Source organism: Tachysurus vachellii, chromosome 17 (assembly GCF_030014155.1).
Source record: "Tachysurus vachellii isolate PV-2020 chromosome 17, HZAU_Pvac_v1, whole genome shotgun sequence".
NCBI lineage: Eukaryota > Metazoa > Chordata > Actinopteri > Siluriformes > Bagridae > Tachysurus > Tachysurus vachellii.
The window spans coordinates 19,714,619-19,730,439 of NC_083476.1; the positions used below are offsets into that span (position 1 = coordinate 19,714,619).

Here is a 15,821-nt window from a genome sequence, read left to right on the forward strand (position 1 = left end):
CCCTGAAATCCTTGAAAAATTGCTTTAGTCTTTAGACAGCGATATAACACTCGTCTGGGACGGGTCGGTGTTTTAATTCGATTTGAGTTTGTCACAAAGCATCAGGTATTTATGTTAAAGGTCAAATGGTGTTTATTATAACAGAGAAAGTGGGGAAGAAATTGGTGGTTGGGGTCAGAGTGCAGGGTCAGATATGATACAGCACCACTGGGGCAGGGAGAGGGGATTAAGGGCCTTGTTCAGGGGCCCAACAGTTGCAGCTTGGCTGTCCTGCGGATTCAACCTTAACCGGTCGATCCACGCATGTGGAGGCGTCCGTGTTTGTCCAAAATGTTCTGATTTAAGAGCATAACTATCCAGAACTTCCTGTTTTTGGTGGACTTTTTTATATGTGAGTGAATGTAAAGTCTGGTGTCTTGCTGGTGTACAGTGAGTGTAAGTGTGAAGGTGTAGCAGTAGTTCAGTGGTTAAGGTGTTGGAATACTGGTCAAAAGGTGACCAAGTTGGGCCCCTGAGCAAGGCCCTTAACCCTCAAGTGCTCAGCTGTATAAATGAGATAAACTCGTCTGCCGAATGCCGTAAACGTAAGACGAGATCTCACGTTGTGAGACGGTCTGTTCTGTCTGACCGTCCTTCTCTTCACCGTTAGAAGATGTTCCATCACTCGTCGTCTTACAGCACGGACTCTGGACAACGTCTGCACTTCCTTCCGACGTCTGTTTAACCACAGTGTCAGCTAGAGAAAGATAGAGAGAGAGAAAAAGAAGGAATAAACTGTGGAAAGAAAATTCCTGGCAGATCCCACTGTGTAGTTTAACAGCTGATCCAGATCCAGCCTCTGGCGTCAACCACAACACCGTGATGAACCTGAACGCTTCAATTGTTAATTCGAAGGGATTTAAATTGGAAATGTTTCTGCTTCTAAGCTTGGCATAATGCCTGGGCTGTGAAAGGGGTGAGGGTGAAAGAGAAAGGGTCTCGTGTCGCTCGTCTAGCATGCAGGAACGCTTGCACTTTAACCTCCGTGTGAAGCTGCTCCTGACCTCAGCCTGGCCATTTTACTGAACCTAATATGGAAACATTTTCTGGCTGAAATAGAAAGGGAGAGAGGGAGGGAGAGAGGGAGGGAGAGAGAGAGAGCGAAAGAGAGAGAGAGAGAGTGAGAGAGAGAGAAGACAAGAGATTAAAGAGATAGAGAGCGAAAGAGCTGTACAGAGTTGTAGTGAGAGAGATAGATGGTGAGAGGGAGAGGGGAAGAGAGTGAGATAGAGGGTGGGTGATAATAGCGAGAGAGAGAGAGAGAGAGAGAGAGAGAGAGAGCAAGAGATAGAGGGAGACACAGAGAGAAAGAAAGCTAGAGGAGAGAGAGCGATGGAAAGAAAAACAGATAGATGGTGAGGGAGGGAGAGAGATAGAGGAAGGGAAATGGAGAGAAAGAGAAATGGAAAGGGACAGTGAGTTAGTGTGAGAGAGAGAGAGAGAGAGAGAGAGAGAGAGAGAGAGAGAGAGAGAGAGAGAGGAGACAAGAGATGAAAGAAATAGAGAGCAAAAGAGCTGTACAGAGTTAGAGAGAGAGAGATGGTGAGAGGGAGGGGGGAAGAGAGTGAGATAGAGGGTGGGTGATAATAGCGAGAGAGAGAGAGAGAGAGAGAGAGAGAGAGAGAGAGGGAGACACAGAGAGAAAGAAAGCTAGAGGAGGAGAGAGAGCGATGGAAAGAAAAACAGATAGATGGTGAGGGAGGGAGAGAGATAGAAGAAAGAGTGAGGAAGAGGAAGGAGAAGGGAGAGAGAGGAAGGGAAATGGAGAGAAAGAGAAATGGAAAGGGACAGTGAGTTAGTGAGAGAGAGAGAGAGAGAGAGAGAGAGAGAGAGAGAGAGAAGACAAGAGATGAAAGAAATAGAGAGCAAAAGAGCTGTACAGAGTTGAAGAGAGAGAGAGAGAGAGAGAGAGAGCTGAAAGAAATAGAGAGCAAAAGAGCTGTACAGAGTTGAAGAGAGAGAGAGAGAGAGAGAGAGAGAGAGCTGAAAGAAATAGAGAGCAAAAGAGCTGTACAGAGTTGAAGAGAGAGAGAGAGAGAGAGAGAGAGGAAGGCAAATGGAGAGAAAGAGAAATGGAAATGGTTAGTGGGAGAGAGAGAGAGTGAGATAGAGAGAGAGAGAGAGAGAGAGAGAGATAGAAAGGTGGAGAAAGAGAGCGGGAAAAAGGAGCAGAAGGGAGAAGGAGAGAGAGAGTGAATGCATGAGACAGAAAGAGAGACACACATGTAAAGCCGCCTGAGTGAAGTTATCAGATTTACATGAGCTTACAGGTGCCTATGATTGGCCAGCATCGCTGTGATTGACAGGAGAGACAAAATAAGCCCCTCCCACATTGAGAGGCTTGCTCTATTAGACTAGGTTTATATTCATGTAAAATACTCCACACTACTGCAGCTGTTATATTCTTGACCTGTGAGATTATGTGGAATTACTGTGTGTTTTTTTACCGATGAGAGCGGAGCGCCCGTCGCCCAGGGGGCAGCGCTGGTAACGTGGCACACTGAAGGGGGGCAGCTGTGTGAGAGGCGGGTACAGCAGGGGCTCCAGACGTGAGGCAGATGGGTCAGACGGGTAGAACAGATTGAAGATTTGTGAGCAGGCTGGACGCAACTGGTCAACTGGAGAGAGAGAGAGAGAGACAGAGAGAGAGAGAGAGAGAGAGAGAGAGAGAGAGAGAAGAGAGAGAGAGAGAGAGAGAGAGAGAGGAAAGAGAGAGAGAGATAGAGAAAGAGAGAGAGATAGAGAGAGAGAACGAGAGAGGAGAGAGAAAGAAAGAGAGAGAGAGAGAACGAGAGAGGAGAGAGAAAGACAGAGAGAGAGAGTGAGAGAGAGAGAGAGAGAAGAGAGAGAAAGACAGAGAGAGAGAGAGAGAGAGAGTACTTTTGTCCTACTGTACAGTGGCACTGTTAAAATCTCTCTTAAAATCTTTCCTTTCCTTTTTATCGTGATAAATTGATGCTTTGCCAATATTGTATGCAAAAATGAGGGGTAGAGAGAGAGAGTGAGAAAGAAAGAGAATGAAAGAAAGACAGAGAGAACAACAGAATAAGTAGAGAGAAGGAGTGAGGGAGAGTGAAAAAGAGAGCTAGAAAGTAAGAGAATAATAAAGTAAGAAAGAAAAAGATTCAGAGAGAGTGACAAAGAGGGAGAGAAAAACAATGAGAGAGAGAATAAAAAAGTGTGTGAGAGAGAGAGAGAGAGAGACAGACAGAGAGAGAGAGAGAGAGAGAGAGAGAGAGCGTGACAGAGGGAGAGAAAAACAATGATAGAGATAGAGAATAAAAAAGTGTAAGAGAGAGCGAGAGAGAGACAGACAGAGAGAGAGAGAGAGAGAGAGAGAGTGACAAAGAGGGAGAGAAAAACAATGAGAGAGATAGAGAATAAAAAAGTGTGAGAGAGAGAAAGAGAGAGAGAAAGAGAGAGAGAGAGAGAGAGAGAGAGAGAGAGAGAGAGAGAGAGAGACAGACAGAGAGAGAGAGAGAGCGTGACAGAGGGAGAGAAAAACAATGAGAGAGATAGAGAATAAAAAAGTGTAAGAGAGAGCAAGAGAGAGACAGACAGAGAGAGAGAGAGAGAGAGAGAGAGAGAGAGAGAGACAAAGAGGGAGAGAAAAACAATGAGAGATAGAGAATAAAAAAGTGTGAGAGAGAGAAAGAGAGAGAGAAAGAGAGAGAGAAAGAGAGAGAGAAAGAGAGAGAGAGAGAGACCAGCAGGGGGGAGTGTAGTGCTCCTTAAATGAAGTCAGCTTGTCAGGTCTTAAGTCCTTGAGATCTAATCTAACACTGAGTCTGTAAACACAAAGCCTTGTTCTTTTTTTTCTTCTTTTATTTTTTTGCTCTGAATTCAGCGCCTCTGTGTTCGGGGTGTTATTTACTCTGCACTGCCGGCAGCACGGTTCTCCTCATGGCCAGCACCAGTCCTAACGGGCAGCCCAGCAGAAAGCAGTCTGAGACCTCAAAGTCAAAGCAGCCTGGGTACTGATCCTGCACAGGGTTCATCTGTTCATCCTGAGACAGACTGAAAGCAAAAAACAACAAGATAAAAAAACAAAAATCAGTCTCCTCTATCTCGGGTTGCTCTTCACTCATTAATGCTGCATCATCTGGTTGTATTTTCTTCTTAAAACACAAGAAGGAGGATCAGCAAACGAACCAACAACGAGCTTGAGAAACTTTTACTCGTCGGTTTACAGGTTAAAGCTAATCCATGCATATTTATTTACATCCTGTTCTTCATCACAGACCCTGACTCTGCATGTAAATATGCTCTTCCCGCACGGCTCTACTTTCCCCGGCAACCCGGCAGAATGAATTAGTTAACTTGACGCGGCTGTCGGAAGGACGTATTTAAATCGGTGTTGCAGCTGACCATTAGGAGACTGACGAACGGAGGTCCAAATCAAGTCTCGATCTAAAAGTGAGATAAATTACAGTGCCGCTGGATAAATTGGGGGGGGCATGGTAGCTTAGTGGTTAGCACGTTAGCCTCACACCTCCAGGGTTGGGGGTTCGATTCCCGCCTCCGCCTTGTGTGTGTGGAGTTTGCATGTTCTCCCCGTGCCTCGGGGGTTTCCTCCGGGTACTCCGGTTTCCTCCCCCGGTCCAAAGACATGCATGGTAGGTTGATTGGCATCTCTGGAAAATTGTCCGTAGTGTGTGATTGCGTGAGTGAATGAGAGTGTGTGTGTGTGCCCTGCGATGGGTTGGCACTCCGTCCAGGGTGTATCCTGCCTTGATGCCAGTTTCTCAATTTGGGCATTTGCTTGGGCAATTCCTACTCACTAGCTAACGTTTCACCGTAACAGCCATCAAACGAAGGAAGAGCATGAAGTCTAGCACGTTAGCATCTGTTTCTTTTGAGCTAGGTATCTTTGTAAACTCACAGTCATGCTACGTCACATAGCAGCCGAAATCGTCGACGGAACGCGCGATCTGCTCTCTTCGGTATACGTAGCTAACAGCTCAATCCTGACTTTTATAAGCTTTATATTAACACACTTGATGTTACGTTCACAGAAACATGAGGAAACATTTCCGGGAACCCAAGCAGACAACTGAATAAAAAAAAAACCAAGCCTTTAAGCATTATAATTAACTAGATTTGTAAAGTTCGTGTTGGCTTTGACGAGGCAAGGATTCGCAAAAGGCCGGTGCTTTTTGGAGGCGAGTGGACATAAGGGTCAGTGTTACTTTTGGAGGCAAGTGGACAGAAAGATAGGGTGCCAAAACATTTGGAGGCAAGTGGAGACGAGCATGTGACGTCATCCGAATACTCCTGAGGACGTTCCCCTCATTGTTCTGAGTGTTTTGATATGTCACATGTCCATGTTGTAAAAAGTTTTTTGATTTTGCATATTTTGGGGGCGGGGCTGCGGGACAACCAAAAGGCCAGTCGGTACACCGATTTAAATGTTTGTTCAGAGTCTCACCCTAAAGGAGCTGGCCGAGTTTGGTGTAGATAGTTAAAAGTGTGCCGAGTTATAAACCTCCAAATTTTATAATGGGAGTCTATGGGAAAAAAGGCCACTTTGAGACCCGGTACCGGAAGTACCGGTACTCGGATCACTTAGAAAAGTAAGAGCAACAAACTTCAGACCAGCGTCTACAACATATCTGAATTTGGTGCATGTCGCTCGAAAGCCCTAGGCCGCATTAAATTTTATAAATTTTTGTCTAAGCTGAAATAGGAAAACAGAAGAATGTTGGCTTCTACAAAGCGACATAATTATATAACAGTGTATACATCATAGATGCTCAACACATACAGGATACAATATTTTAGACCTTAAAGACCTAAAAGAACTGTATGCTCAATATGACACGTGTAAAGGGAAGTCGTGGCCTAATGGGTAGAGAGTCTGACTCCTAACCCTAAGGTTGTGGGTTCGAGTCTCGGGCCGGCCACGACTGAGGTGCCCTTGAGCAAGTCACCGAACCCCCCAACTGCTCTCCGGGCGGCGCAGCATAAATGGCTGCCCACTGCTCCGGGTGTGTGTTCACGGTGTGTGTGTGTTCACTGCTGTGTGTTTTCACTTTGGATGGGTTAAATGCAGAGAACGAATTCTGAGTACGGGTCATCGCACTTAGCTGTATGTCACGTCACTCACTTAAGATTTAGCAAAAGGAACAAGTCTGACCTGCTGAAAAAGACCTCTCTCTGACTTCCAGCGATGTCCGTGTCACACGAGTCGCTCTGCTTGCGGATGAGCGGACGTCCCAGGGCCGATGCCGAGTTGCACGGTGCTGACACGTCTATGTTGCTCTTGCTCAGGCGTTTGCTGCTCCTCAGAGTGGGACTCAGACCGCTCCTTGCTCCTGCCTTCTCCTAGGAAGAATAGACAAATCGAGATGTTTGCTGTATTATATTTGAAACGTGTTCTTACTGTATGTTCGGACAATTTGGTGAATGTTCAGGATGTGATCACATGCCCAGGAACGTCATATTAATGCTGGCTTCACTTTACTTTCAGAGCAGCACCTCAATTCTTCATGGAATGGATTGAACATGTTGCTATGGTTGCATCATATAATATCATAACATTTTTCTGTCCATCAGTGCTGCAAATCTCCTATTGCACCACATTTCAGTTTTTCTACTCGATTCAGGTTTGGTGATTGCCCAATAGTGAAGCCTAAACAACTCGGTGTTGATCGGGCTCAGCAATTCAATGTTCATGAGATGATTTATGAAATAATATGCTGGAAGCAGCCACTATCCATCCATCCATCCATCCATCCATTTTTTGTACCACTTATCTGAGCTCGTCTGTTTGAGACACCACTGCTCGTCTGTTTAAACCACAACTAGCTGCCTGTTTGAGACACCACTGCTCGTCTGTTTGAGACACCACTGCTCGTCTGTTTGAGACACCACTGCTCGTCTGTTTGAGACACCACTGCTCGTCTGTGTGAGACACCACTGCTCGTCTGTTTGAGACACCACTGCTCGTCTGTTTGAGACACCACTGCTCGTCTGTCTGAGACACCACTGCTCGTCTGTTTGAGACACCACTGCTCGCCTGTTTGAGACACAACTGGCTGCCTGTTTGAGACACCACTGCTCGTCTGTTTGAGACACCACTGCTCGTCTGTCTGAGACACCACTGCTCGTCTGTTTGAGACACCACTGCTCGTCTGTTTGAGACACCACTGCTCGTCTGTTTGAGACACCACTGCTCGTCTGTTTGAGACACCACTGCTCGCCTGTTTGAGACACCACTGCTCGCCTGTGTGAGACACAACTGCTCGTCTGTTTGAGACACCACTGCTCGCCTGTTTGAGACACAACTGCTCGTCTGTTTGAGACACCACTGCTCGTCTGTTTGAGACACAACTGCTCGCCTGTTTGAGACACCACTGCTCGTCTGTTTGAGACACCACTGCTCGTCTGTTTGAGACACCACTGCTCGCCTGTTTGAGACACCACTGCTCGTCTGTTTGAGACACCACTGCTCGCCTGTTTGAGACACCACTGCTCGCCTGTTTGAGACACCACTGCTCGTCTGTTTGAGACACCACTGCTCGCCTGTTTGAGACACCACTGCTCGCCTGTGTGAGACACAACTGCTCGTCTGTTTGAGACACCACTGCTCGCCTGTTTGAGACACAACTGCTCGTCTGTTTGAGACACCACTGCTCGTCTGTTTGAGACACAACTGCTCGTCTGTTTGAGACACAACTGGCTGCCTGTTTGAGACACCACTGCTTGTCTGTTTGAGACACAACTGCTCGTCTGTTTGAGACACCACTGCTTGTCTGTTTGAGCCATCATTGTCTGAGACCGAACAATGGGCATCAGTGGCTCATTGGTGACTAATCAGAAGGATGTCAAGACGAATCCCACAACTGCACCGCTGCCAGTGTTGGGTCCTTTTGCGAGATCCTCACCTGCTCAGTTGAACGGTGAGTCACTTAGCATCTCAGATATGGGTTTTAAGACTTTAATGCTTTCTTTTCCCTCAGTCTCAAATCTGCTGCTGCATCATTCACTAATGCAGCATCTGGTATATGGGTTGCCCCTCCCTCGTGGCACTGCGCAGGTGACTGAGTGCTCATTAAAACATCAGAACAAAGTGGCCAGGCAGACGTACTGCTGGGACTCGCTGACTGGGAAGCTGTTGCCAACTGAGCCACGTGTGTACCTGCATCATCTGTGCGTCCATTGGGGGGAAACAAAAACTCATTTCAACCGTGATAATTGCTCCAAATTGAGAAGGTAGATTTTAACCGAGGGTTTCATCATGCAATCTACCACTGCTTTACTTTAAATTATTTTGAAATCAATTATGGTGATTCTTTTTTTTTGCTCGTTATTAACACGCACTCGATAGGTTTAACATCTACGTGTGCATGTTTTTAGCCAGCTGTGCCGCCAGTAGCATTCTGTTTCGTTTCAGTGTCTCTCTCGAGACGTGTTTGCAGACATTTTTATGCTGAAAATGTCTGGATGAGTTGACACTATCCTCCGCTGACGGTGGCACGATGCCGATCGCGGCAACATCCGAGCGATTCTCATGCACATTTTCAGCTTCTTAGCAGAAACTGCCACTGAAACTGTAATTCTCTCACAAAGGACATGAAAGCTTTGTGTGGATGAAGAGAGGATAAGGAGACATTTCAGGAGGTATGTTATGAGAGGACGGAAGCGCTTTGACTTCTGAGAACAAGACGAGAGGTGAAGAGCTTGTCAAAAGCAGACATATATTATATCAGATAAAGCCCGAAGCCAGACTGACATGAAAAGGTAGAAACCTATAGAACTGAAGCGTATGTGTGGGATAAAGACACTGTGTGTACGGAGGAAGGTGTTTACCTTGAGGCTCTCAGTGCTGTAGTTTGTTGTGTCTGTCTTGGGACTTCCGTGTCGATTGTCGCCGCTAAAACACAGCGCATCGAAACAAAGCACTCCACCAACACAGTCAGCCACCAAGCACACCTGAGGAGACGAGAAAACATCCCACATTTAAATACATTCACTGTCACACTGTGAGAAATGCTAATAAGACTAACGACGCATTTTATTCACTGACCTCGTTTCTAAGTCTGCTCGGTATTCCACAAGCTCATACTGATGTTATAGAAATAATTTATTTCTTCAAAATATTTTTGATGTAATGGCATTCACATTGATTACATTTACACTTTAAATTAACAACACAACCATTAAATAAGATTAGACTTATGTGCTCTAAACATTTTAATTGTGACAAGACTATTTTACAGAATTTGCAATATCCAGTAACATTTACTTTGATTATTCATTCATTCATTCATCTTCTACGGCTTATCTGAACTACCTCGGGTCACGGGGAGCCTGTGCCTATCTCAGGCGTCATCGGGCATCAAGGCAGGATACACCCTGGACGGAGTGCCAACCCATCGCAGGGCACACACACACTCTCATTCACTCACGCAATCACACACTAGGGACAATTTTCCAGAGATGCCAATCAACCTACCATGCATGTCTTTGGACCGGGGGAGGTAACCGGAGTACCCGGAGGAAACCCCCGAGGCACGGGGAGAACATGCAAACTCCACACACACAAGGTGGAGGTGGGAATCGAACCCCCAACCCTGGAGGTGTGAGGCGAATGTGCTAACCACTAAGCCACCGTGCCCACCTGGTTTAGAGAGGTCGGAATCCTGAACCTTTAAAACCGGGTTTTATGTTAAAGTCTAAATTCCTGTGTAACCTGTAGCTCCTTCAAATACAACAAATCAAGGTCCTGGAAAGAATAAACCACCGAATCCCATATATGCATTCTGTAGGGGTGCCAATACTTTCGATGCTGCAGAAATTGTGTGGATGAATAATGTTGCCATTACTGATTTTTTTTTTTTTTTTTTTTTTTGCATTTTAATAAAACGATGAATATATACATGATACATATTCACCACCAATCAGCTTTTGGATAATAAGAGTCACAGAGAAACCACAAAGCCTTCTGAAGCACAGCTTTAGCTCTTAAACGCTGGTACTGGAGACTCCTTCACAGAAAAGCTGTTCCTCGTGTAAATCGTTACTTTAGAAACAAAAACGTTCTAACAAGCGCATTGAAGTAACGCATCAAACTTCACACTATGAACATGATTCCTTGATTATGTTAGTATTTAAAGGTGCGGTGCACGATGTTTGTAAAATGCTTCAGAAAACTGAGTCGGGCCGACTAACAAAACAAACGTGTAGCCAATGAGCATAAAGGGGCGTGTCTTGTCAATATGCGGCTGAGAGAGTGTTCAGTGCGCATGTGTGACGTTAGCAGGAAGCGACTGAAACATTGACATGGCGGATACCTGTCGTTACCTCTGCCTCGGGTTCTAGGTGTTGAACGTCGTCTTCCGCGTGAAACGGAGCTAAACCTTTCATGGTACAACACACAGTACTACAAAAACACATTTGTATTACCATAGTATTACTCATTGAGTTCATTTACTGATAAAAATATCCCCTCGGCCAGCTGCCCCAACAGGTTCCGCCATAATAGTTGCCTGGGTTACGTACTGTATGTATGTGTGGGGGCGGAGCTATCAAAACAGGGGTGACCCCCATTTGGGTTAGGGGCGTGTTTGTTTTGGTGATTTCAAATGTCAACATTGGCTTTCAAACATCGTGCACCTCACCTTTAACAGTAAGCGCATTAAACAGCCGTCACTACAGGGAGTACAGTCTGAGCTTTCTGATTATCATCCGGAATTCTTCAGCACTGAGATATGATTCATGCAGAACTGAGGATTACCTGCCCGGTGAAACCCAGCCCTTCAGGAGACTGGACGAAGTCGTGATACACCTGATTGGCCTGAGCGATCACAGTCGCTACGGCCTCCTGGTACTGAGGAGTGGCGATGGCGAGGATGGGCAGAGCGGCCAACGGCAAGTGATCCACGCTACTGCAAACACAGCTCTCGTCGTAGCTGTACGGGTTCAAACTGCCAAGCAAGCGGAAGATTAAATGATTATTAAAATCATTTCCATGCACGTACTTTAGGATTCGGCCTCACCAGAGGAAACGTACACAGATTCAGTTTTTACCAGTTCACATCTCTTAAATGCAGGTATGGACTTATGGGGTTTTTCCCTCTGTTGAGAACCTTACACAGAAGAAACAAACACTTGGGGCACTTGGGGCAAACAGAAATACTTATGAAACACTACAAATTCTTAAAGCTCTGAATGTCTACTTTCATACGAGCTTCAAATTAACCACCGCTGTGGACTGAGACAAGACGAAGACGTTCGATGCTGAATATGGACACAATTTTTGTGTCTATGATCCTTAATTGATGCTAAAGTTCTAACCCTGTTTCGGGTCACTTTTAGAGGGGAAACAATCTCCGAATCATGAATTCAGTGATGATGTCTGTGAAGCTCAGCCTCCACTGGGAGAAGACTGAGTGAAGTAGCTGCACTAAAAAAAAACCTCCATCTTCTCCGTCTCTGTGACCTACACGCCTCATTACGGCGGTAAAGCTCCAGCATCCCTGCTGTTGTGTTCCAAACCAGAAAATGGCTGTTTAATAATAATTGACCCAAAGTCCCCCTGCTGAGGTGGTGTTAAGTCTCAGCTTTCTCCTTATTTACCAAGAGAACGTGGTTGTTATTGTTGTATTTAAGCAGAAGCCTTACTCCCGGAAGGAGCGAAGACGTCAGGACTTCATGAGAAACATCTAAGGGAAAGTATAAAGAAGTAGAAGAATCACTTGAAACTGCATCTTATATTCAAACTGGTTTTTTTTCCAGGCTCTTGTTTTCAGCTGAGTCTCCGAGTGCAGTCAAGTAAGGAGTTTGAAACATTTATCTTGTCTTTGCGTCACGTTGAGTCCAGCCGGAGATCGACAAAAGCATCAACACGCACTTAGCTAAATTGATGCAATGATTTATGGAAGCAGGTGGTGATCACTAGCTTTTAAAAAGCACACGCAGCCTTCTTTACTGCACCACGGCATTCAGAGACGTGTGTAAACAACCTGAAAGTAGTGCGAATTTGGTGTGGCATGATGACACGCCTCCTCACGCCACTGTACACCATCCCAACACCATCCACACGAATGAATTACATCTCAAATACTCTAAACTGTCCCTGGTTGAATAAGTGTGCTAATGAGGTGTGAATATGTGTGTGTGTGTGTGTGTGTGTGTTGGTGCCCTGTGATGGACTGCCAATGGATTCTTGCCTCCTGCTCCAGAATCTGGAACCACCGTGACCAGCATCTCATCCTGATCCAATCAGATCTTCCTATCATCTTTAAAAATAAAACTCAGCATAGTAACATTTTCTTCTGAGATCCAATCAGCCAATCGTGCGACAGCAGCTCAATGCATCACGTCACACGGCATACTGTACAGGTCGAGAACTTCACTTCTTGTTGGTTCCTGGTTGGGTTTTTCAGAAACTGCAGATCTTCTGGGATTTTCACTGGCAGAAGAGTCTAGAGCTGATACAAGATGATGCCTGAAGCCTGAATATTGAGATGAGTTTATACTGCCAGGGAGTACAATGAACTGAAATAAGCAGGCTTTATAACCATGGTGAGCAGAGAAGCATCTCAAAACACTTCAAGCCTTGAGGCGGAATCTGGGGTACCGCGAAAAGACTCGCACATGCTGGACAGATGGAAAATAAATAAATAAAAATGTTTTTTTTTTTTTGCAGAATTTCATTCACTATGTTTCTGCGATTTTGATTGGCTGATTTTATAACCGCATAAATGCACAGGTATACATGTGTTAAGTGATCAGCAAGAATATACAGTACAGTATATCATTATATCTTATTATTATCTTTCTCATATTTATGAGAATAAAGAACTCACTGAGAGACAAGCGAGAAGGCTTCTGCACATACAGGAGGGCAGGGTACCAAGCGCACCAGCATGCTGTCTGCTGCTTCCTGGAAGTGAGCTCGCGCCACCCGCTCCAACACCGACCCCAGAGTAGCAGCGTCTCCCGCCTTCCCGCCTGAATCGCCACCGCCGGAGTCTAGAATGTGACCTCCGTGAACAACCAGGATCAACAGCTGCGTCCTGCATTTCCTCTGCGGGGTAACAGGCAGGACAAATGTCATTCCACCTCGCATTGCTACTCTAATGTGGGATCCTATATAATGTGGTTTAAAATCTGATCATCCAGATCAGTTCAGATATCAGCCGTATGTCTGTGACCTTCAGAAGAGGGATGAGAGCGCTCACCTCCATGTCCTCCAGACCGTCTACACTGCTCTGTGGTGCACAGCGAGGGTGTCTCAGTCTGTACAGGCTTTCTGTGGAAGAGAGAGAGAAAAAAAGCCTTGAGCTGAAAGGAGCTGAAAGTGAAACAAACAGGAAGAATTTAGAAGATCTCTCTCTCTAGAAAATGATACAATACTATGATCTGAACAGTCAGAGGTTTTTAGCTGAACACAGATCCTCAGTATGATGCCTTTGAGAAACAGGTGAATGAAACTAACCATTTTATACTTTATCCAAACATCCAGCAGTTCATTCTTAGCTTTTTTTTTTTTTTGTCCTTTCCAAATATATCGGAACACTGTTTTGTATCGATAAGAATTCAAAACCACTGTTGACGGATAAAGGTGACGTTAAGTCTGGTTACTCTCGAGGTTTCTTCCTCAATTTATACCCTGAACATTTCTGTCCATTTTTTAAAAGTGCTTTCCAAATCAAATCGAAGTGTATTGAACTCCAGTACACCAGGGGGCGCTGTAAGTATTTTGAGTAATTGTGCAAAACAAGGAGCACACATTACTATCATTTTGGAAAAACGTTTTCATCATGCAGTCGCAGAGGGCTGCTTTGAAATGTGAAAAAAAATGTGCAAAATATTTAAGTAAACTACGTCGCTAACGTCCGTAGATCGATTGTAAAGTGTTTGTAACAAACAAAAAAGAAAAAACGCAAAAAGAAACCCGAGGAAAAAAAAAACCCGAAACCAAACACAAGTCGGTAACGAGTTCGAATTCATCGGGTTTAGTCAGTTTGTCAGCTTGTTTGTTAATGAGCTAGCTAATGTCTAGCGTCTTGTTCGGATGTTTTATTTTATTTCATTCTAGTGTCTAAAATTATATGAATGGTGTGAGGAGCAGCTGAGAACTTTCACGTTAAAGGTCATGGTTCCTCCACATGACAGTGGTGAAGTTATAATAACAATTAATCATCAACTCGTACCATCGTTAACATCGTAATTGGCTGAAACAATAAAATAGCTAGAATTTTACTAAAGTGATATATGACGGTGTATATAAGTGTTATGGGACCTTTGGGGGTAAATTCTTTAACTCTGGAAAGGCAGTAAAAAAGCTCTGTCTGGTGGCTGGACGTCACAGCGGTGCTCAGCAAAAAACGATGCAGAGCAATAAAAAAAAAAACAATAGCAATACAAACAGCAAAAGCAAAAAATAAATAAATAAACAAACTGCAAAAAACAAAAACATCAAAACTACAAACACAACAAAAATCAACAGCCAAAACAAACAGCAAAAACAAATAAACATCAATAACAAACAATCAAATAGCAAAAAAAAAAAACAGGAGCAAAAGGCAAATAAACAAACAGTAAAACAATCAACAGCAATAACAAATAAACAAACATTAAAACAAACAACAGCAATAACAAATAAACAAACAGTAAAACAATCAACAGCAATAACAAATAAACAAACATTAAAACAAACAACAGCAAGAACAAATAAACAAACAGTAAAACAAACAACAGCAATAACAAATAAACAAACAGTAAAACAATCAACAGCAATAACAAATAAACAAACATTAAAACAAACAACAGCAATAACAAATAAACAAACATTAAAACAAACAGCAATAACAAATAAACAAACATTAAAACAAACAACAGCAATAACAAATAAACAAACATTAAAACAAACAGCAATAACTAATAAACAAACATTAAAACAAACAACAGCAATAACAAATAAACAAACAGTAAAACAAACAACAGCAATAACAAATAAACAAACATTAAAACACAAAGAAACCCTAATGCGCTCGAATTCAGTGAAATTGGATTAGAGCTGAACATCACAGCGGTGCTCAGGACAGCTGGAATGAAGCTCACAGTGAACACCGAGGATTCATCAGACCACTCATGCGTCACTGAACACAAAAACACATAAACCTGGTCAACACGTTCACAAAAGACGATTATTTCCATCGCTCCGGTTCTGTGTGCTTTCAGGTTGTGTTAATTGCAGGATTTTGTAATCAGATAATTGCAGAGGGCAAACAATCGTGGTGTTAATTAACGCTGGGTGAATCATTCCCTTAACAGCAAGAAGTAGGAGGCTGATGTGTGTGTGTGTGTGTGTGTGTTTATTCTTAATGTTAACGTTAATGTAATGTACATGACATGGGTCCGAAGACCAGACATCCTCTGACAGCGAGGAGCTGATGCAAATCAGGCGGAGATCCAAATGATCTCTGCAGGTTTTGAGTGACTTTTTAACCTGTTTAAAACGATCACTGTGATCATTAACACACACACACACACACACACACACACACACACACACACATAAAGACTTCCTACTACACACTTATAGTCACAAACATACAGCTTACTGTGACTGAGTCTGTGTGTGGGTGAAAAGATGGCAGACTAGAAAGTGAAATATTTTATTTTCCACTTTAAAATAAACACCGTGCTTCAAATTACAGCTTTACGATTCGACTTCTCAGGACAAGCAATTATTCAGATAACGCCGTCTATCCCCGGAGCTACGATCCCGGCTCCTATTTTCCTTCACACAGCTAATAAATGTTTGATAT

The 15,821-nt window shown here is 44.0% G+C and overlaps 1 protein-coding gene across 2 annotated transcripts in view; it reads right to left on the reverse strand.

Annotated features, from left to right (window-relative positions):
* plrdgb (PITP-less RdgB-like protein) overlaps positions 1-15,821 on the reverse strand; it is a 71,922-nt gene that overhangs the window by 13,016 nt on the left and 43,085 nt on the right. For both annotated transcript variants that reach the window (XM_060891120.1, XM_060891119.1), the window contains 8 exons: positions 13,227-13,297; positions 12,852-13,072; positions 10,778-10,967; positions 8,851-8,973; positions 6,176-6,363; positions 3,914-4,056; positions 2,487-2,657; positions 602-736 (listed from right to left, as the gene is read on the reverse strand). In XM_060891120.1, coding sequence (XP_060747103.1) covers positions 602-736; positions 2,487-2,657; positions 3,914-4,056; positions 6,176-6,363; positions 8,851-8,973; positions 10,778-10,967; positions 12,852-13,072; positions 13,227-13,297 — 1,242 coding nt within the window. The remainder of the gene's footprint in view (positions 1-601; positions 737-2,486; positions 2,658-3,913; positions 4,057-6,175; positions 6,364-8,850; positions 8,974-10,777; positions 10,968-12,851; positions 13,073-13,226; positions 13,298-15,821) is intronic.